Source organism: Helianthus annuus, chromosome 8 (genome assembly GCF_002127325.2).
Source record: "Helianthus annuus cultivar XRQ/B chromosome 8, HanXRQr2.0-SUNRISE, whole genome shotgun sequence".
In the NCBI taxonomy this organism is placed as follows: domain Eukaryota; kingdom Viridiplantae; phylum Streptophyta; class Magnoliopsida; order Asterales; family Asteraceae; genus Helianthus; species Helianthus annuus.
The window spans coordinates 143,003,066-143,021,436 of NC_035440.2; the positions used below are offsets into that span (position 1 = coordinate 143,003,066).

Genomic DNA, 18,371 nt, shown 5'->3' on the forward strand with positions numbered 1-18,371 from the left:
ATCAAACTGAAATGCATAGGCAGGGCCGCAGGGGTAGGTTGAGATCAACCCTTGAACTAATCGTTGGCCAAGTCTAAACTCGAAACAACTCGAGATTCCTACATGTCAGCTAACATATAGAATGGATCGGATCGGTTCAATTTGACCCACTTATTAAATAGGCCGTACATTTTAATAAACGGGTTATACAGGCAACCGAATACCTGACTGATTGTTATGAACCGGGTTTCAAAATTTTATTTCATTTATAACACGACCAATACATAGATTCAATGGTGTTCATCATTACAGATAGAGACATAAATGTTGAAATCCGCCATTTGATCATCTAAATACAATACTAATTCTTCATGATCTTCAAATCTGAATGCTGAACATGATTCAACATGTCAGCATTTATGTTCAACCACACTTACTTAAGCAACCTAAATTCTAAACATTTACTTAATAGTGATGTACCGATTCGTCCCGTGCTTCGCCCAATGCTCCTTAAGATCAACCGGATTCGACAAATCATGACCTTCAGCCGCAAGTCGATTAATTAACTTGTTAAACACGCTTCCACTCATCTTCCTACCACCAACACGCGCATGTCGTTTATTAGGAAGCGACGGAAGTGGGTACATCGACATGGTTGTCGTGCAACAAGACGACTGCCACCCGCCGTTTCCCCACTTATAACATGGCCTAAAAACACCTGTACACGAACACACCGGTATGGGCATGGTCGTGTCGTCATACGCAACCTGGTTTAGCCCAAGATCCTGATCCTTCCACTCGGGTTTCGGCCCGTGGTTAAGCTCACCGCCGCCGCCACCGTCCCAATCATGTGCGTCTTCATACATGGCCTTGTTCAAATCATCACATTCTAGTTTCACTTTTCTAGACGATCTTGACGTCTTGTTAGCGGTTGGTGTACCGGGTTTAATCTCCTTTGTGCGTTTTGCACGCCGAGATTTCGCGGGCTCCGGAGGCGGAGACGCTGGTAGCAAACCACTTCCCAAGTTGGTATCGTCTTGTTGGTATTGCTGCGGGTGGTGCACGTGTTTTACATTACGCGATATCTGACATCCTGGCGGACACGACGACGGTGTATTATTGTTACTATTGCTCATGGAGTTTTCTCTGTACTGCAATGTGGCGATGGCGTTATCACGTTCCATGATCGCACTATTCCGTTCCGCTATTGCCGAGTCGCGCTGCAGTAGCGCCATGTCCCGCTCAGCCAAGGCCGTCTTTTTCTCTGACATGGCTAGGTTTCTTTCTTGAATGGCGGCATCCCGTTCAGATATGATTGTCATTATCTGCTTCATCGTCGGCTGATGCTGCATTAACCACTGAAAACGTACCCAATAAGTGTTTTGTAGTTTGGACCCATGGTTTAAAATTTAAATACGATGTTGAGGCGTAAAAGAATGATACCTGACCATGAGGCTGCTTTTGCCTCCCATTTTCCCGATGCCCGTTGTCATCCATTTGAAAACGTGTAAAGATAAACCTTCTAATATAAACCTCAGTTATTCATGAAGCGATACTCAAATTGGCCGCGCCAAAAAGTAACCGACTAACCACAGCTCAAGAACTGTAATCGAGACCATGATTATAAGGATCTTGAAATAAAACAACTGAAAAAATGTTTTCGGAACGTACCACTGTACTACATTTGGGAGAAATCGTCTTCTGTGCATAAAAGTTTGTTGCTTTCCTTCATTGCTGACCTTTACTAGCTTAAGCACAATACCTGGCAAAGTATAAAAGCATGATTCCATTAACAACTAGAGATTCAATCCATAGGAAATTACTATTTTAACCTTTGATAAACGGTTTTGTTTTGGTTAACTAGCTGGTACTAAACTTCTTATCCAAAGAAACTCATTATTTGAATCCATAATCATATAAATAGAGGCACATTTTTGTTAATCTAAACATACAAAACTGTTAAATGGACCCCATAATCACATAATTAGAGGCATATTTGTGTTGATCCAAACATAGAAAACTGATTATCGAATTCCATAATCACATAACTAAAGGCACATTTGCTAAACCAAACGTAGAAAACTCGATTATTTGAGCCCATAATTAGAGGCACAATTTTATTCATCAGCTGCCCAGTTCTTCTCTCTCTCTCCTCCCCCTCTCACCTCGTCGGTGCCCGGGATGAGCAAATGGTACCCAGTACCGAACCGGTACCAGTACCGAATTTACCAAAACGGGTACATTTTGGGTACCGATTCGGTACCGACTTTTGACATTTTTGGTACCCTCAAATACCAGTACCGTACCGGGTATATTCGGTACCCACTTTTGAGAATTTTCGGTAGTCGGTACCGGTGATTTGGTACTGGTCGGTACCGAGCTCATCCCTAGTCTAGACACTGCTCACAGGCTCTGAGTGTGCGCCTTTGACAACATTGCATCAAACACATTTGTGAATTCATAGTCCATACAAATTTCAAGCATATTAAACCTTTTTCACTTGCAAAAACAACCTAAATTTAGGGCAAACAATATCCACAACACTTCAATTCTCACAGGAATCCAAAATCAACTCAAATTAACCTCCAAACACACAATCAAACTTCAAACCTAACCAACACAAAAACCTACTAAACAAAATCTCAACTTCATCACATCAACATCAAATTTGAGCCAACAAAACCTAATTAAACACTAACAAATCAACAATTCTCAACAAAAAACCCTAAACAGACGATCAATTACACATTAATCAGTAAAAACTCAAAAAACAAAGTTAACAACAAAACCTAATTATACACTAACAAATCCACAATTCTCAACAAATAACCCTAAACAGACGATCAATTACACATTAATCAGTAAAAACTAAAAAAACAAAGTTAACAAAACATGAATCACTTACAGAATCATCAAGTATTAATGAACGAACAAGTGAAGAATTGAAAGAAGAAGGTGAATTGAAGTGATGAGTAATTAGGGGGATAAAACCCTAAAATTGGAAAAAAGAAGAAGAAAGAAGAAAGAAAGAGTAGTTGGTGAAGGAGGAAAGAAGAATGAATGACCACTTAATTTTTAATTTTTTAATTTTTTTAGTTTTGGTAGTCACCATCTTTTTCTTATCTTTGTTTTTTTCTAACATACACGTTAATGCTAGTACAATGGTCATGGTGGTGTGTTAAAGAGACGGATGGTGATGGATTATTTGGTGAATGTTGCATCCTAGCCGTGTTGTAACACTTTTTTCCTGAATTTACTATGTTAGGCCATGGGGTATGGGGTTTGGGTTGGGATGTGGGTTGGGAGAAAACGTCCAAGTCACCACTCTGAGGGCTTGGGTTGGAGTTTGAGTTTGGGTGTGGTTTGAAGCAGGGCGTGAGGTGGGCTAGCAAGGTGACATGGCGGGCTCTCAATGGCCATGTGTCAACTCATGCCCCAAACCCAAGCTCCACCATACCCCATGGGCGTGGGTTTTTTTCCCATTCCACGTGTCAACCAATGCCCAACCCAAGCCCCACCATACCCCACGGTCTTATAATAACTAGGTTATCACTCGAGTGGGAAAATTTAAATTACATTAATCATAAGTGTATAAAAAAATAATGCAAATAAAGTGACATTACATAAATTAGTAACAAAGTGGATTGTATCATTAGGTATGAAGTTTTCTTTATAATCCGTGTACAAAAACATCAACAAAAAGACAAATGATGTTACATTTAAAATTTGATAAAAGTAACGTGAGCTCAGTCTGATTGATGTAGCACGCTCTGCCAAAGCCAACGTTATATATGCAAGTCTTCTTTGATTTAACACAAATACGTAAAGTTTGATATCATTGAAGTCACTTCATGAATCATCAACAAATTGACATCCATGTATCATTGAGAGTGAGGTAGCCAGAAAGAGCAATTTTGAGCTCAAGTTGTAGGTGCACAATCAGGAACGGTTCTAGTAGAAGAACGTGGCGGAATCGATCAATGGCGAGGTGCGGAATCCCTCGACATCGCCTGAGAATCACATACAACAATCTCAACGCTTAACATGTCCAATTCCATTGATAGAATATGAAAATACAAGAGTTCCAGATGACAATCTGACAGAGCTTCGCTATGACAATCAGGCAAAAATGTCACACCCCCAAAATCCACACGCGGAGTACTACCGCTTGGAGGCGTGACATGACCAGGATCAAGCCACCAATCATATTGAACATATGAGTAAATAGTAAATGTCATTCATCAATACGAAAGGTGTTTTCAAAACCAAACATAATCAAGTGTGTAGCGGAAGCATTAATGTAAAAATCCAACAAAAGTATCAAGTTCTCATAATGTAAATGTTTAATATGGAACTCAACAGTCCATGTGCCCACAACGATCGCGCCTCCCGTGCAAGCTCCAAGTACCTATGGTCCTGCAAGGCATGTAACAGAGAGTCAACAACTAGTTGAGCAAGTTCACAGTAAGTAAGTTCGTAATAGTAAGTTCGTTTCGTAACATGTGGCTCTACTAGGCCGATAGTATGTTCTATTAGTGGGGGCTTCCCATAGTTGTATATACACTAGACTATTTGTAACCATAAGTGTTCTTCTTAACCCGAGAACAGTAGTACGTACAAGGTTTACGTAGGTTTTACGTAAGCATCCTTCTCAACCCGAGGACAGTGGTACGCGGGGGTTTACGTAGGTTTTACGTAAGTGCCTGTCACAACCCAAGGCAGTAGTGAGTATAAGCTTACGTAGGTTTTACGTAAGTGTCCTTCGCATCCTTAGGACAGTGATGAGTATATGTATACGTACGTTTTACGTATGTATCCTTCGCATCCGAGGACGATGGTAGATAGTCTAGTAACAGTGTAAGTACAAGCATTTGTTCAATTCCATTCCATTCAATCCCATTCCCTACCCACCGGGAATCCCATGCCTTGGTAAGAGTGTGAACTTACCTTGGTTTGCTCGGCAGATACACAGAAAGTCAATCAAGCTATATGGTGGTCAACCACGTCCTACCATGGTTACCATACAAGTCAGGTTCATATTCAAGTAGTGCACGTATATTCTACACGTATTGTACACAGTAACGATCATGGCATACACGTCTAGCATGGCAGTTCAACAACAGTGCTAGTTCAACAGTAGAAATCATGTAGCAAACAAAGCCCAACAGTACGGCCCAATTACCTAAGCCCGTAACAGTGCAAATCCAAATCAGTGTGCATGTGTTCGTGGTCTCGAGTCGAGATTAGAGATCTCGAGTTGTAGTCCTGGAGTTCTCGAGTCGCAACCAAGGAGGTCTCGAGTCATGCATGTACTAGTCGAGACTAGACGGTCTCGAGTCGCAACCGGACCCGCAACCATGGTCTCGAGTTGTGCTGTTTGTGTGTGGGTGTTGTGGTCTCGAGTCGAGACTGTGCGGTCTCGGCTCACAACCCGCGTCCAGATTAATTACGCAACAACTTTCCAAATTTCCAGCCCATTATTCCCGTAACATCAGCAAACAACTTTGGCAGTTTCAATACAGATCAAACAACAATTTATTTCAGTAATCATGCATAATCATTCAACTCTATTATTCATCCTTTAATAAAAAACAATAGTAATCGGATCAAGCAGTTTAACTTCATGCACTTCTATGAACATTTACACCAACTAAGTCATGTCTAGCCCTTAATCATATAATCATCATGGACTACTAAACTCTTGATGAACCCGTTACATTCTTATGTAAATCGGTTTTGCATAAACACCATCTTATTAACATCATATCACATATTAATATTACCGTCAAGCACATGTTCTGATTTCACAACATAATCTCATTAATAAACATCACTAGCATGCAACCCTAGTTGTCAAAGAAAGCATAGCAATCAAAATCATGGCAACGCACAAAGATGTAACACTAACCGAATCGTGTGATGTGACTAGTTTGATCGGGATAGCCTTCAACTACCACCGGGTTCGGTGATGGAGTATTGTTGCCGTCGCACAAAGAGAGGGGAAGAGAGCTTAGGGTTTGTATGTGTGAAGTGTTTTGGTAAAGTGTGAGATGGTTACTAACACCCTAAGTGTTATCGAACTAAGGGGGATGGGCTGAACCCAAGGTGTGGCCCGAATGGGCTTGTGTAATCGGCCAAGAGTTGTGCGTTTTGGGCTCGTTTATTATACCATCATTCAACGCACATAACATATAATCATAACATTCAATTAATAAAAATTCACGTAATTACATAACGTTGCACAAAGATAGGTTCGAAATACGAATTGTCACAAAAAAGTTCTAGACAAATGGCACTAGTCCACTATTTATAGGCAACACAGGGAAGTGAGGGTGTCACTCGATCAGATGGCAATCCGATCGGATGACCATCCGTACGAATGACACTTGTCATTCGTTCGGACCACATCTGACAGTTACCGTTCCGTTCCCTGTTTTGTCTAGACACAAAATACATACATATACAAATATACAAACACACATACATGACAAAATACATAAGACTCGATACAGACGGAAGCTACAGACATAATGCACTAACAGACTCCCCCTGGATGTAGCTATAGTCTTCCTTCCTGCATAGTCTTTAAGTCATCTTCCTGCTGCGTCTCCTAGCTTTATCTTTTTGTCTCCTTTGCTCTTCACGTTCTGCAAGCATCTTTCGCCTCATAGGCCTACCAACTTCATTCCAGTACTTTCTATATACAGGATCTCCATCTCTCTTTCTGTCCCACCTTGGGATCTTGTTCTCCTCTTTTTCTATTGGCGTTTGGTCTGTTGGTGGAGGTCTCATAAGCTTTCTGCGACCAAGAACTGCAGCTCTTTCAGCTATCTGTTTGAACTTTTCAGCTCGCTTCTCTCTCTTCAAGAACTCTTCTAACTCCAAGTCTCTGAACTTAGACTTCTAATATCTTCCAGAATTGATATCCTTTGCATAGCATAAATTCACCAACTTCTGATACTGCTGAGTGATGTGTGCAAGGTGTTATATATTTTAGATGTATATTTTAAGCCCTTTTACACTTTTAGCCAAGTTTTAAATTTATAAAACACGATATTTACTAACACTAAACACACATATGGGCAAGTGCACCCATCGTGGACGTAGTATAGTGTTGGTAAGATACCGAGGTCGTCCAAGGACACAAGAGCTTTTAGTACCGGTTTATCCTCAACGTCTAATCAAACCAAAATGTTAGAAAAAGATTTTTAAACTAAGAAAATAAAACTAACTAAAATGCTGAAAATAAAAATAAAAATAAAAACAGATAGACAAGATGAATCACTTGGATCCGACTCGTGTGTTAGTGTAACCTTTGATTATTTTCGCACTTTTGCACTTGTTTAAGAGATTATCTTAGTTATTGTAGTAGGCCCCTCTTTTGAAGGCGACGTTACCCTCAACCCAGTAGTTTGAGTCAGCAAGGATACAATCCTAAAGGGTCGGATTATTGAAAGATAATTAATTAAGTTATTAATGCATAATGTGGTAGGCCCCTCTTTTGAAGGCGACGTTACCCTCAGCTAAGTAGTCTGAGTCAGCAGGGATACAGTCCTAAATAGCTGGGTTAAAGTTTTAATAGTAGTTAACTTATGAGGGGATCAAAGAGTTTGGACCCCCGCCATCCAATACCTTTGGGTATTGAAGGAGGTCCTACTAAATTTGACCCAGTTCCCTTGCAGGATCTCTAAACGCTGAACAACGGCAAGACTCTTACCAAACCGTTCCCTTAACCCCCGACCAGGTAGCCAACATACCTCCATATAGACCGTGGAGATATGAATGGTGATAATCTTTTATTTTATATAGACAGTAAAATAATGCCAAGACACCATGGACAAACGATAAGGAAGAATCACCTTCAACATAAGAAACTAGCAATTAAAGTCATTAATACAAAACCAATTAAAAAGTGCAAAAGATTAAAAATAAAAAGTATTACACTAAACACTTGTCTTCACCAAATGATGTAAGAGACTTAGGCAAACATGGCCTTTGATTGTCAAGAACTCTTACGATCAATCTTGGATCCCGAGACGACTCACACACTCTATGATGGACAATGGATGATGGTGGTGGATGATGGTGTTATGGTGGTGGTGGGTGGTGGGTGAAGTGTGAGAGAGGTGGTGTGCCAAGGGATGAGTTGAAATGTCTCCAAGTACTCCTATTTATAGGCTGAATAGAAGCTCGGGCATGGCCCCATGTCCATCCTTGTCTCCCTCCTCATTAATTGTAATTCGTAATTACAATAAATGCGCCTGCAGGAGTCTGACCACGCCCCCGTGTCTGCTGGGCACGGCCCCGTGGTGGGCAATAGAAGCTTCTAAAGGTTTGTCTTTTCTGCTGCTTCTTGGGCACGGCCCCGTGCTCGCTGAGCACGGGGCGTGTTCAGTCTTCTGTGTCCTTGGTTTTGCTTGGGAAGATGCTGTTGAGGGGTCGATGTAACACCTCGAAATTTTGCGTCCAATAATGTATTGACACGTGTCATAAGTTTACACGTGGTATTAAATACTAAATAAAGGACTAAAGTTGACAAACATTGAAAGTATGTAAATTCGAGGGTTAAAAATGTCAACAAGGGATAAATATACTGTACAGTAACCCTAAATGATGCTCGTACCTTCAAACGAATAAATCATGGATCGTACGGAACGAAATGTGGAAGAAAGTGAGAGATTACAAACTACAGGGGTTAAATGTGTCAACATGTTTAAGTTATACCTCTGAGTGACCCTTTAACAAACCCGAGGCTTTGTAACAGTAAATTACGCTCACTAGAATATACGATATAAATTTCGCGAAGTTCCGTTTTAAAACGAGAAAATTATGATCAAATTCGTATGCGAGGGGTTAAAAGCGTCAACATTGAAAGTTAGGACTTTTCGGGTAGTTGTAAACTAACCGGGGACTTAACGGCACGGGTAAAAGTCACAGGGCCCTTGTACGTAATTAAATGAGGCCCAAAGTGCAAAGTTACCCCTTCGAAACGCCAAAGGCCAGTGCAATAATTAAAAAAATTTGAAAATCTTGAAAAACAGATCTCAGGCGGGCCGCGTTAAAGAAACAAGGGACTTTACGCGGGCCGCGAGCACAGGAAAGATATGGGCTCTGACATATGGATTCAGGCGGGCCGCGTAAAAGTTAACTGATCTTTTACGCGGGCCGCGTCAATGCCCCAGATGTAGAAAAGTCGGACAGAAGCACTGTTTGGTGTTTTAACCGACTTATTGAGCAATAATGAGAGCATGGGCGCCCCCTAAATGTCCCCTAGCACTCAGGGACAGTTGTTGATCATCCAAGAACAGTTGTAGGCCTTGTTGTGATGATCTTATGCATCCTAAACTACTATAAAAGGCCATGATGCGCATCAATGTTCTTCACACCTCAAACTGCTTTCTTGATAACTTCTGGAGCTCAAGAACTCTCACTACTCATCCCTGGTCGTGCATAGGACTCTTGTAAGTGTGCTCCACCCTTCTTGGTTAAGTTTTTGCTTAGATTTAGCTTAAAAGTCAATCCGTCGTAATTAACGATTGACTTAACGGTTAATCACAATTGGTCCAGTGATTAATCGAAACAAAGGTAGTTATATGTTGGTAATTAGGTGGGCATTAAACCCTTAAAAGGGCACCATCTGATTCCCACTCTAACTAGTCCAAATGTCGGGTCAAATTTGCTTAGAAAAAGTCAACAGAATGCTAACTTTCGATTTTATGCATAATCAGTAATGTAGATGGCGTGTAACCTGTTTTGACACTAATATAACATGATAATAAGTATATTAATTGGTCTAAGCTTGTTTGATCCGACCATTTACTGTTTTGGCCCGGTTCGGAACCAAAAGTCGCAAAACTTTGACTTTTGCTTTGACTTCAGTTCTGACCCGTTATGGTATGATTTAGATATGCCTTAGGACTCTCTTAGGACCAGGTTACATGGTGGTATAACCCTCTGTGACCGGTTCGTTGTTTGTCCGAGTCTTTTGCACATTTCCGTTAAATGCCTAAAAGTTGACCATAACGCCCTTTTTACTTTAAAACGAGAATTTGGACATGTGAAAGGACAATAACCTTAGTTACTGATTTCTAAGCATGTCCCTAAAATTTCATGTCAATCCGAGGTCTAGAATAGGAGTTATGCTAAATAGCGCAATTGCGGAAACTTTAGTAATTAAACGGCGCAATTAGCGTAAAGCCTATCTAAACCCAAATTTCGACACCAAACCTTTTACACACTGATGTAAAATAATATTTTGGGGTTTTTAAAGATTTTCAATTATTTTTAACCTGCTCATAACCTGCGGTTATGGCATTGATTCGGTAAATACCGAATATACCCTTTTCGGACGTAAAATGAGTTCTACATGGTATTTTGACCCGAATCCAGTTGCTACTGATTTTAAATAATAAATAGAGTATTTTGGACTTTATAAACTGTTCGGAAAACTCAGATTTCCTGTAGAACTCGGAAACCTCTTTTATAATCTTTGAAATGACCGAAATACCCCTACGGGGCGTATATTGGATTTAAACTCGTTATGTGCATATGGGAAGGTATCCTACTGATATCACAACCTTTTTAGAGCATATTAACTTAGGAAACCTGTGTAGGACACTTACAGTTACCCGTTACGCCTTTTACGCATCCGGTTCGGTTTATGTAACTAGTTTACATAAACTAGCCGAAACGGGTTAAACCTTATCGTTTTTACTTCAAAATCCAGAATGTGTTTATATTACCCATATAAAACAAGTCTTCAAACTTGTTGGGTCTAAAACCACATTCCATTCCCGGTTTTCGCCTTTCACGCGATTAAACCGTAATTATCCTTTGAAACTGACCGGTCTAAGCTAAGGCTAAATTAAAGACCCGTTAGGATTCTAATAGGTTGTTATAAACCTTCGTTCCAGAATAGGAGACCAGTAAAAGATACTTGCATTTGTTTGATTGAGGTTATTACTTGCTCAGGTAAACACTTTTAACTTATTTTCCGTTATACGGGCATGGGTTACGGTATATAAAATACCGCTTGGTCGGGCAATTGACCCTAACTCATTAGTAGTTAGGTATTATCAATGTGACCTATTTAAAAATTGGTTTTGTTGGCTTTACGCCTTTGGGAGCTTAATGACCATGTCCCGGATATCCTTGGCAGCATTTTACGAAATGGCCACGACCTTGACACGCGGGTGTAGGCGTACACCCGACAATGTGTCCATAATTATAAAGGTATAACCATTGGTTTTCCCGCCACGGTTTTATGCTATGTGGTGAGTCAATTAACCTTAAACCCGGCACGACCCGGGCGACCGAACGCATAGTGAACATGTAATTCTTTTACAAGATTAGATTTATTAATTATCCCAAGTTATGAAGAGTTTGTGCCTTGTGCATTCAAATCAATTTTATTAAACATTTTACAAAAGTGTCGGTGGAATGTATTTACCAGTGTAAACTGACGTATTTTCCCCCAAAAAGATTAAATGCAGGTTCTACACGAAATAGGCTGGCCACTCCTTAGCATCGTTAGAGTCTCGCAAGCTTGGGATGCCATTATCTGTTGAACATTATTTCCTATTTTATTTTTGTGACACCCCAGGAAAATCAGTGAACAGTACAGTTTACCTAGCTTCTTCAGTGAGTGCATACCAAATTTCGGGACGAAATTTCCAATTAGTTGGGGATAATGTGACAACTCGTACTTTACCGTCTCGTACATTACGTGTAACCATTGAACTAATGTGAATTATGTGATTAAGTTGTGTGATCGAATGTTATGTGCTATATAATTTCATAAGAATGTGTATGTTACTACTTGAACCGAATGCCCAACCGAACACAAACCCACTCGGTCCATTTAGTGGACTCGAGACCATGAGAAAACCCATGTGGGGTTTCGGCCCACATCCCTTGTACGCATATATATACACATGCACATTATAGGGTTTTAGTTTTTACAATCTTTGCAACCACACACACACACAAGCTCTCTCTCTCGAATCGGAACCAAGAACCGCCGAGCACCTATTCAAGCTTTTGGATTCAGAATCCTTCTCTCCTTGTTTCGGTTAGTATCAAGTTAATGAATTCGTGCTTACATGATCTTGCTAGGATTCGAATTGCATGATAGTAATCTAGGGTTGCTTGATGTACGTTTGATTTACAAGTTTGATAGTGTTTAAACGATTCATGAATGCAAATCGGGTATGATGTTGTTAACCGGCTAGATACTTGTGATCATCGGATATATATAGATGTATGATGGATCGGCTGAATTGATTGTGATTGTGACCGGCCATGTGTGTATGTGACTTAATCGGATTAATTGATTTATCTTGGCTATATGGTTGTATAAATTGCTATGATTTCTGCTCATATGTAAAGACGTGTTCATATATGTTGCGGTTAGGGTTCTTGTTAAGAACATGTGAATTATGCTCGTTTGATTGGATATTGATCAAGACAGAAACTGTTAATTGATATGGTCAAATTTGGAAACTGATAATGTGAATTGATTTGCATAAATGCGTATAACTAAATTGCATGAAATCAGGGAAACTGTTACCATTGCGTGTCTCGACTGAGATTGCGAGTCGGGATCCACAGTCTCGACTCGAGACCACAAACAGCACAACTCGAGACCGAGTTTGCGAGTCCCGTTGCGACTCGGAACCTCACACTCAGCAGCACAAGCCAAAATCATGGTTGCGAGTCCCGTTGCGACTCGTAACCGGACCATGACGAACCGAGATCACCATTGCGACTCGTAACCAGCTGTTGCGACTCGTAATCCCCGGTTGCGACTCGAGATCGCCGGTTGCGACTCGAGACGAGTTAATGCACACTGTTTTGGGCCTACATTGTCACGGGCCAAATCAATTGGGCCAAATAACTGGATTTATGCGATTGACTGCTTATTGGATTTATGACTGATTGTTATTGGACTGCTTATATTATTTGGGCCGAAACCTTTATGATTGGACTTGTATAGTTGGGCCGGGTTATGATTGGGCCGAACACTTAGATTGTTTATCCAATTGCTGATACGTGTACGTGGTTGCCATGACTATATGTGATACTATATACGTGCTATGTACGAACCTGACTTGCATAATAACCATGATAGGACGTGGTTGACCATTTACTTGCTACCTGTACTCTTTGTGTATCTGCCGAGCAAACCAAGGTGAGTTCACACAGCCAAGGCATGGGATTCCCGGGTTGGGAATTGGGTTGGATATGTTATTGTTAAAAGAGTTACTCGTACTTACGCATTTTCTAGACTATAGACCATCGTCCTCAGGTTAGTCAGGACACGTTACGTAAAGCCTACGTAACCCAGTACAATTGCCATATGTCTCCCGGGTCGGGAGGACACGTTACGTAAAGCCTACGTAACCCAATACCATCTACTGGCTTCCAGGTCGGAAGGCCACGCTGCGTAAAGCCTACGTAGCCCCCACGCGTACCACTGTCCTCGGGGAAGGGCACGTCACGTAAAGCCTACGTGACCCTGTACGTATTCCTGTTCTCGGTAAAGAAGAACACATGGTCGGAAGTTAGTCTAGTAAGTACCGTTAATGAGAAGCCCTCATTAGCCAGGATAAACATGGGAAGCCCCCACCAGTAATATGAACACAAGGTTTGGGAAGCCCCCACCTTTAGTACACACTAGTATGGGAAGCCCCCACTAGCTATACTTATACACTACGTTATGAACTTACTTTCTGTGAACTCGCTCAACTAGTTTGTTGATTATTTTGCTGCATGCCTTGCAGGACCTTAGGTACATAATGGAGCTTGCACAAGGAGGAGCAGGTCGTTGTGGGATACGGATCATGAACTTATTCTGAACTTATAACTATTTTGAGATTACATACTATGCTTCCGCTATTTAAACGATGTTTGGTTTTGGAACATCAATCATGTCATGATGTTTTACATTGGATACTTTTATTATTAAATGCTATGTTTGATATGATTGATGGCTTGATCCTGGTCAGTCACGCTCCCAAGCGGTGGCACTCCGCGGGTGGATTTTTGGGGTGTGACAATTTTGATCCCCTGTGGATTATTTCGACTACTTGTGATACTTGGATATTACATTTGATGGTTGAAATATAATCTATCTTTATGCTTCCGCTGTGCATTTATATATTGTGTGGTTTGACTATATTGTTGCCAACTACGTCACGGTAATCCCCCACTGGGCCCACCGGTGAAACGTGTGGAAATCGGGGTGTGATAGGTTGGTATCAGAGCCAACGTTGAGTGAATTAAACACTAGTCTTTTGTGTTTAATCTCAATAACACAATTGCACATAATCGAGTCTAGACAAGAACATAGGACAATCTCGAATTGTTTCTTTAATTGTCCTTTATTGTATATTGTTGATTTAAAATTATGAAAGCAGGAATTATGCCACCAGCAATCAGAAGAGGAGGAAGAGGCAAAGGGCCGATCGCTACCCACAATGATCACGACGCCGGACCTTCAAACATGCGAGCTCCTTCCAGTACAAGGAGTGAAGAACCTCAGAGGCGTAGAAGGAACCTCTTTGAGCCCACGAGACGATCTACCTCACACAGTTCGACACCTTCATACCGTCACTTTTTTGGACCGAATTCAGAAAATGAACCCGATAACCCTCAACCTTCATTTATACCTCTCCAGCGTTCCGCTTCACACCGTTCTTTTGGTGACCCTACTCCTGTCTTTCAGGGCCGATTCAACCCGGCAAACTATATTCAGGAACCAATAGGTTATAACCCTTTAGGACCAGAAGATCACTTTTCCAAAGACAACGCGATGGATATGGACGAGGACACAGATCCCGTCGAGCCTGCAAGAGGTACTCCCAACCATCCAATCGAGATCTCTGATGGGTCATCCTTTCATGGAACACCCTATCAGGGTCCAGACAGTTTCCAGGCGAGGTTCAACCAGTGTGAGTGGTACTTTACACCCTCTCACCATTCTTCACCTCACCACCAGCAGCAGCAGTAGGATCCCTCTGAGGATTCGCGTTTTGTGGCAGTTACGCCACCGCCTCCACCGCCACCAGTTCATCAAGCACCTCTAGATCCGCCAAGGCGTAGGAGATCAGGCGCGCGGATGTCCACACGAGGAGGGGAATTCCACTTTAGCACCCCTCGCCACTCGAGTGCAAGTCATTTTCCGCCACTGCCTGAAGAACCACAAATGGGTGAACCTTCGAACCACCCTGCAGAGGTGAATTCTTCACCAGTTGCACCACCTCCGCCACCATTCGGCTATGATAACCCAATACCTACATACGCCGGTTCCACAACGTATAACCCGTTTGAGTTGCCGACTCACACTCACTGTAATTATGCTGACGCCGACCCATACTTGGTAGCGGCCAATTACAACGCCCTCCATCCCGAAGGACCTTATGGAAATCCTTGGGGATTAGGATACGCAGCTCATGGGTATCCAGCACCTGCTAGACCTCCGGTTCAGCAACCGTCGCAGCAGCCACGTTTTTCCCCACCGGAGCAGGAAGAAATCCTCCATCGTTTAAATAGGGTAGAACGAGATTTTGAGCAGGAACGTAAGAACAATCGTGGATTCCTCAAGGGCTTAGCTAACCTGATAAAGGGGAAGAAGAAACGAGATCATTAGTCTTCATACATTCTATTGTATTTCCTATTTCAATCAAGTCCCTGTGTGGACATTTACTTATTTTAGTCCCTGTGTGGACATTTAATTGTTTTAGTCCCTGCGTGGACACTTGCCTTTCAGTCCCTGCGTGGACACTTGCCTTTCAGTCCCTGCGTGGACTTATCTTTCGTCCCTATGTGGACACCTATCCTTGTATTTGGTCCCTTCGTGGACTTGTTTTCTGTAAAACCTCTGCGTAGGTGTTTGTCTTTTTCAAAGTCCCGTTTCGGGCAGTATGTAATCTTTTTATATGTATTGGAATGTTAAGTTTATTAATTTCTCTCTGTCATTATATGCATAATTATATGAAATAAATAAATCAAAAATCATTCCTTTTAAATTAATCTGCCTATCAGTAGTAAATAAAGAATCTTAATGGTGAAACCTAGCCTGTGTCATTATAAGACCCGGCCATGATGGTAAGACCTGATTAAAAGATTCAGATTCATGTTGACCTCTGTAAACATGTTAACATTCTTGGCAGACGTGATTCGTTAAAATCACACGCGTCATTCCTATATAAGAATCCTTCAAAGGATTCCAAAACCTAAATTAATGATTTATAAATCATGGGTTTAAAATCATCAATTAAGATGATCATTTATCAAACATCCATTAGCGATGTAGTGCCTACGGGCCATATTTATTGTCATATAAGACAAAGGACAGTTGTAGTCTATGACTCCCTGTCAGAGAAGGTAAAAAGAACTATGTTCAAACCTTCATGCCTTGATTCTCTGAAATCCTGGCTGATAATATAAAACGTCCTTGTGACTAGGCTTTTGTGCCACTAAGAATATTGTTTGTAAATAGGATAAGTTGTATTCGGATCCTAAATGAAAGTGAGTAACAGATTAACCAAATATGGTCTATGTTTACCATGGTTAATGAATTGCCATAAAAGACAATTCCATAATTAACTCCTAAATAAAATTATGTCATATTCTTTGTAGCAGATCAAGATTACAATGGCTGCCCCAGATGGAGATAATAGTCATCCGAAGAAAAATGACAATGATAACGCCCAAATTAATATAACGGGTGCTGAATTGAAAGCTTTAGTAGACGACGCTGTCAAGACGGCCTTAGATCGGCAATATGAAGAGTATAGCGAGTCTCGAAGCAGGACCCTATCTGCACCACACTCTAAGTCAAGAACCCATCCTGAATCTCACAGCAAACCACCCTCGACCCAGTCTAAACCCAAGAAGGATGACGATCGACACTCCTCAAATGAGAATAGTGTCCGTCCCAAGAAGATAGTGTTCAATGATGCACCTCGCGCCAAGGGTTGCACGTATAAGTATTTTGTTTCCTGCAAGCCCCGAGATTTTACTGGGGAAAAGGGCGCGGTGGATTGCATGACCTGGCTGGACGAAATGGACACAGTTGTGGACATTAGTGGTTGTGCTGAGAGGGATGTGGTGAAGTTTGTGTCCCAGTCGTTTAAGGGTGAAGCCCTAGCATGGTGGAGATCTTTGGTTCAAGCCTCAGGGAAGGTTGCTTTGTACAGCATGTCATGGGAGCAATTTATTGCTCTCATCAAAGAAAACTACTGCCCTCAGCATGAGGTTGAGAAGATAGAGTCTGATTTCCTATCACTGGTCATGAAGAACCTGGATTGCCAGGCTTACCTCACTAGTTTCAACACCCTGTCTAGATTGGTTCTGTACCTTGTGACCCCGGAACCCAAACGGATCGCGCGTTTCATTGGGGGTTTGGCCCCAAAGATAAAAGCTAGCGTGAAGGCTTCTAGGCCTGCTACTTTTAGATCCGTGGCAGATATATCTCTGTCTCTCACACTGGATGCAGTGAGACAGAGATCTCTGAGAAATGCTGACACTGAGAAGAGGAAACGTGAAGATGATGATTCACGTAGGTCAAGCAAGAAGCATCGGGGGAATCGTGACCACAAGAAGGGATCAGAGACCAAGAAGAATGACCGACAGTCGGGCGATAAGCCCAAGTGCAAGGTTTGCCAGAAGCACCATTTCGGAAGGTGCAGGTTTGAGCAGAAATCCCAGCCGAAAGCATGTGGGATTTGCAAGTCCTCTGAGCATAGGACTCTTGAATGCAAGAAACTCAAGGATGCAACTTGTTATAGTTGCAACGAAAAAGGGCACATCAAGACTAACTGCCCGAAGATAGTGAAGAAGGCTGAAGAAGGGAAAAAGACCAATGCCAGGGTCTTTCAGATGAATGTTCAAGAGGCTATCCAGAACGACAACGTCATAACCGGTACGTTTCTCATTAATGATGTATTCGCAAGAGTATTGTTTGATTCTGGAGCAGATAAATCCTTCGTGGATAATAAGTTTTGTGAATTATTGAAACTGCCTGTTAAAGCCTTGAATGTGAAATATGAAGTAGAGTTAGCTGATGGGACTATGGAAACAGTCTCAACTGTGTTAGATGGATGTGTTATATCCATTAGGAACCACTCATTTCCTTTATCCCTGTTACCCTTTAAACTGGCTGGTTTCGACATAGTGTTGGGTATGGATTGGTTATCGCATAACCAAGCCCAGATTGTATGCAACAAGAAACAAGTGGTAATCAGGACTTCGTCTGGAGAACCACTTACCATTCAGGGAGATACTCGACATGGATTGCCTGCGCAAGTTTCTATGCTAAAGGCATCCAGATGTTTGAAGAAAGGATGTGTCATTTATATGGCACAGGTGACTATTGGGGAGGAGAAACC

The 18,371-nt window shown here is 41.6% G+C and overlaps 1 protein-coding gene across 2 annotated transcripts; it reads right to left on the reverse strand.

The window, feature by feature from the left end:
* Nucleotides 1-211: 211 nt before the first annotated feature.
* On the reverse strand, nt 212-3,103 carry LOC110940516 (protein BASIC PENTACYSTEINE6). 2 transcript variants are annotated; one of them, XM_022182051.2, is made up of 4 exons: nt 2,885-3,103; nt 1,651-1,741; nt 1,423-1,582; nt 212-1,337 (listed from the first exon to the last, which is right to left on the reverse strand). In XM_022182051.2, the coding sequence occupies exons 3-4, from the start codon at nt 1,474-1,476 to the stop codon at nt 441-443; spliced, it is 951 nt and encodes a 316-aa protein (XP_022037743.1). In that variant the 5' UTR covers nt 1,477-1,582; nt 1,651-1,741; nt 2,885-3,103; the 3' UTR covers nt 212-440. The 2 variants fall into 2 exon arrangements, with proteins under 2 accessions (XP_022037743.1, XP_022037744.1); XM_022182052.2 differs by having other exon boundaries at nt 227-1,337; nt 1,654-1,741.
* Between the last annotated feature and the right edge of the window lie 15,268 nt (nt 3,104-18,371).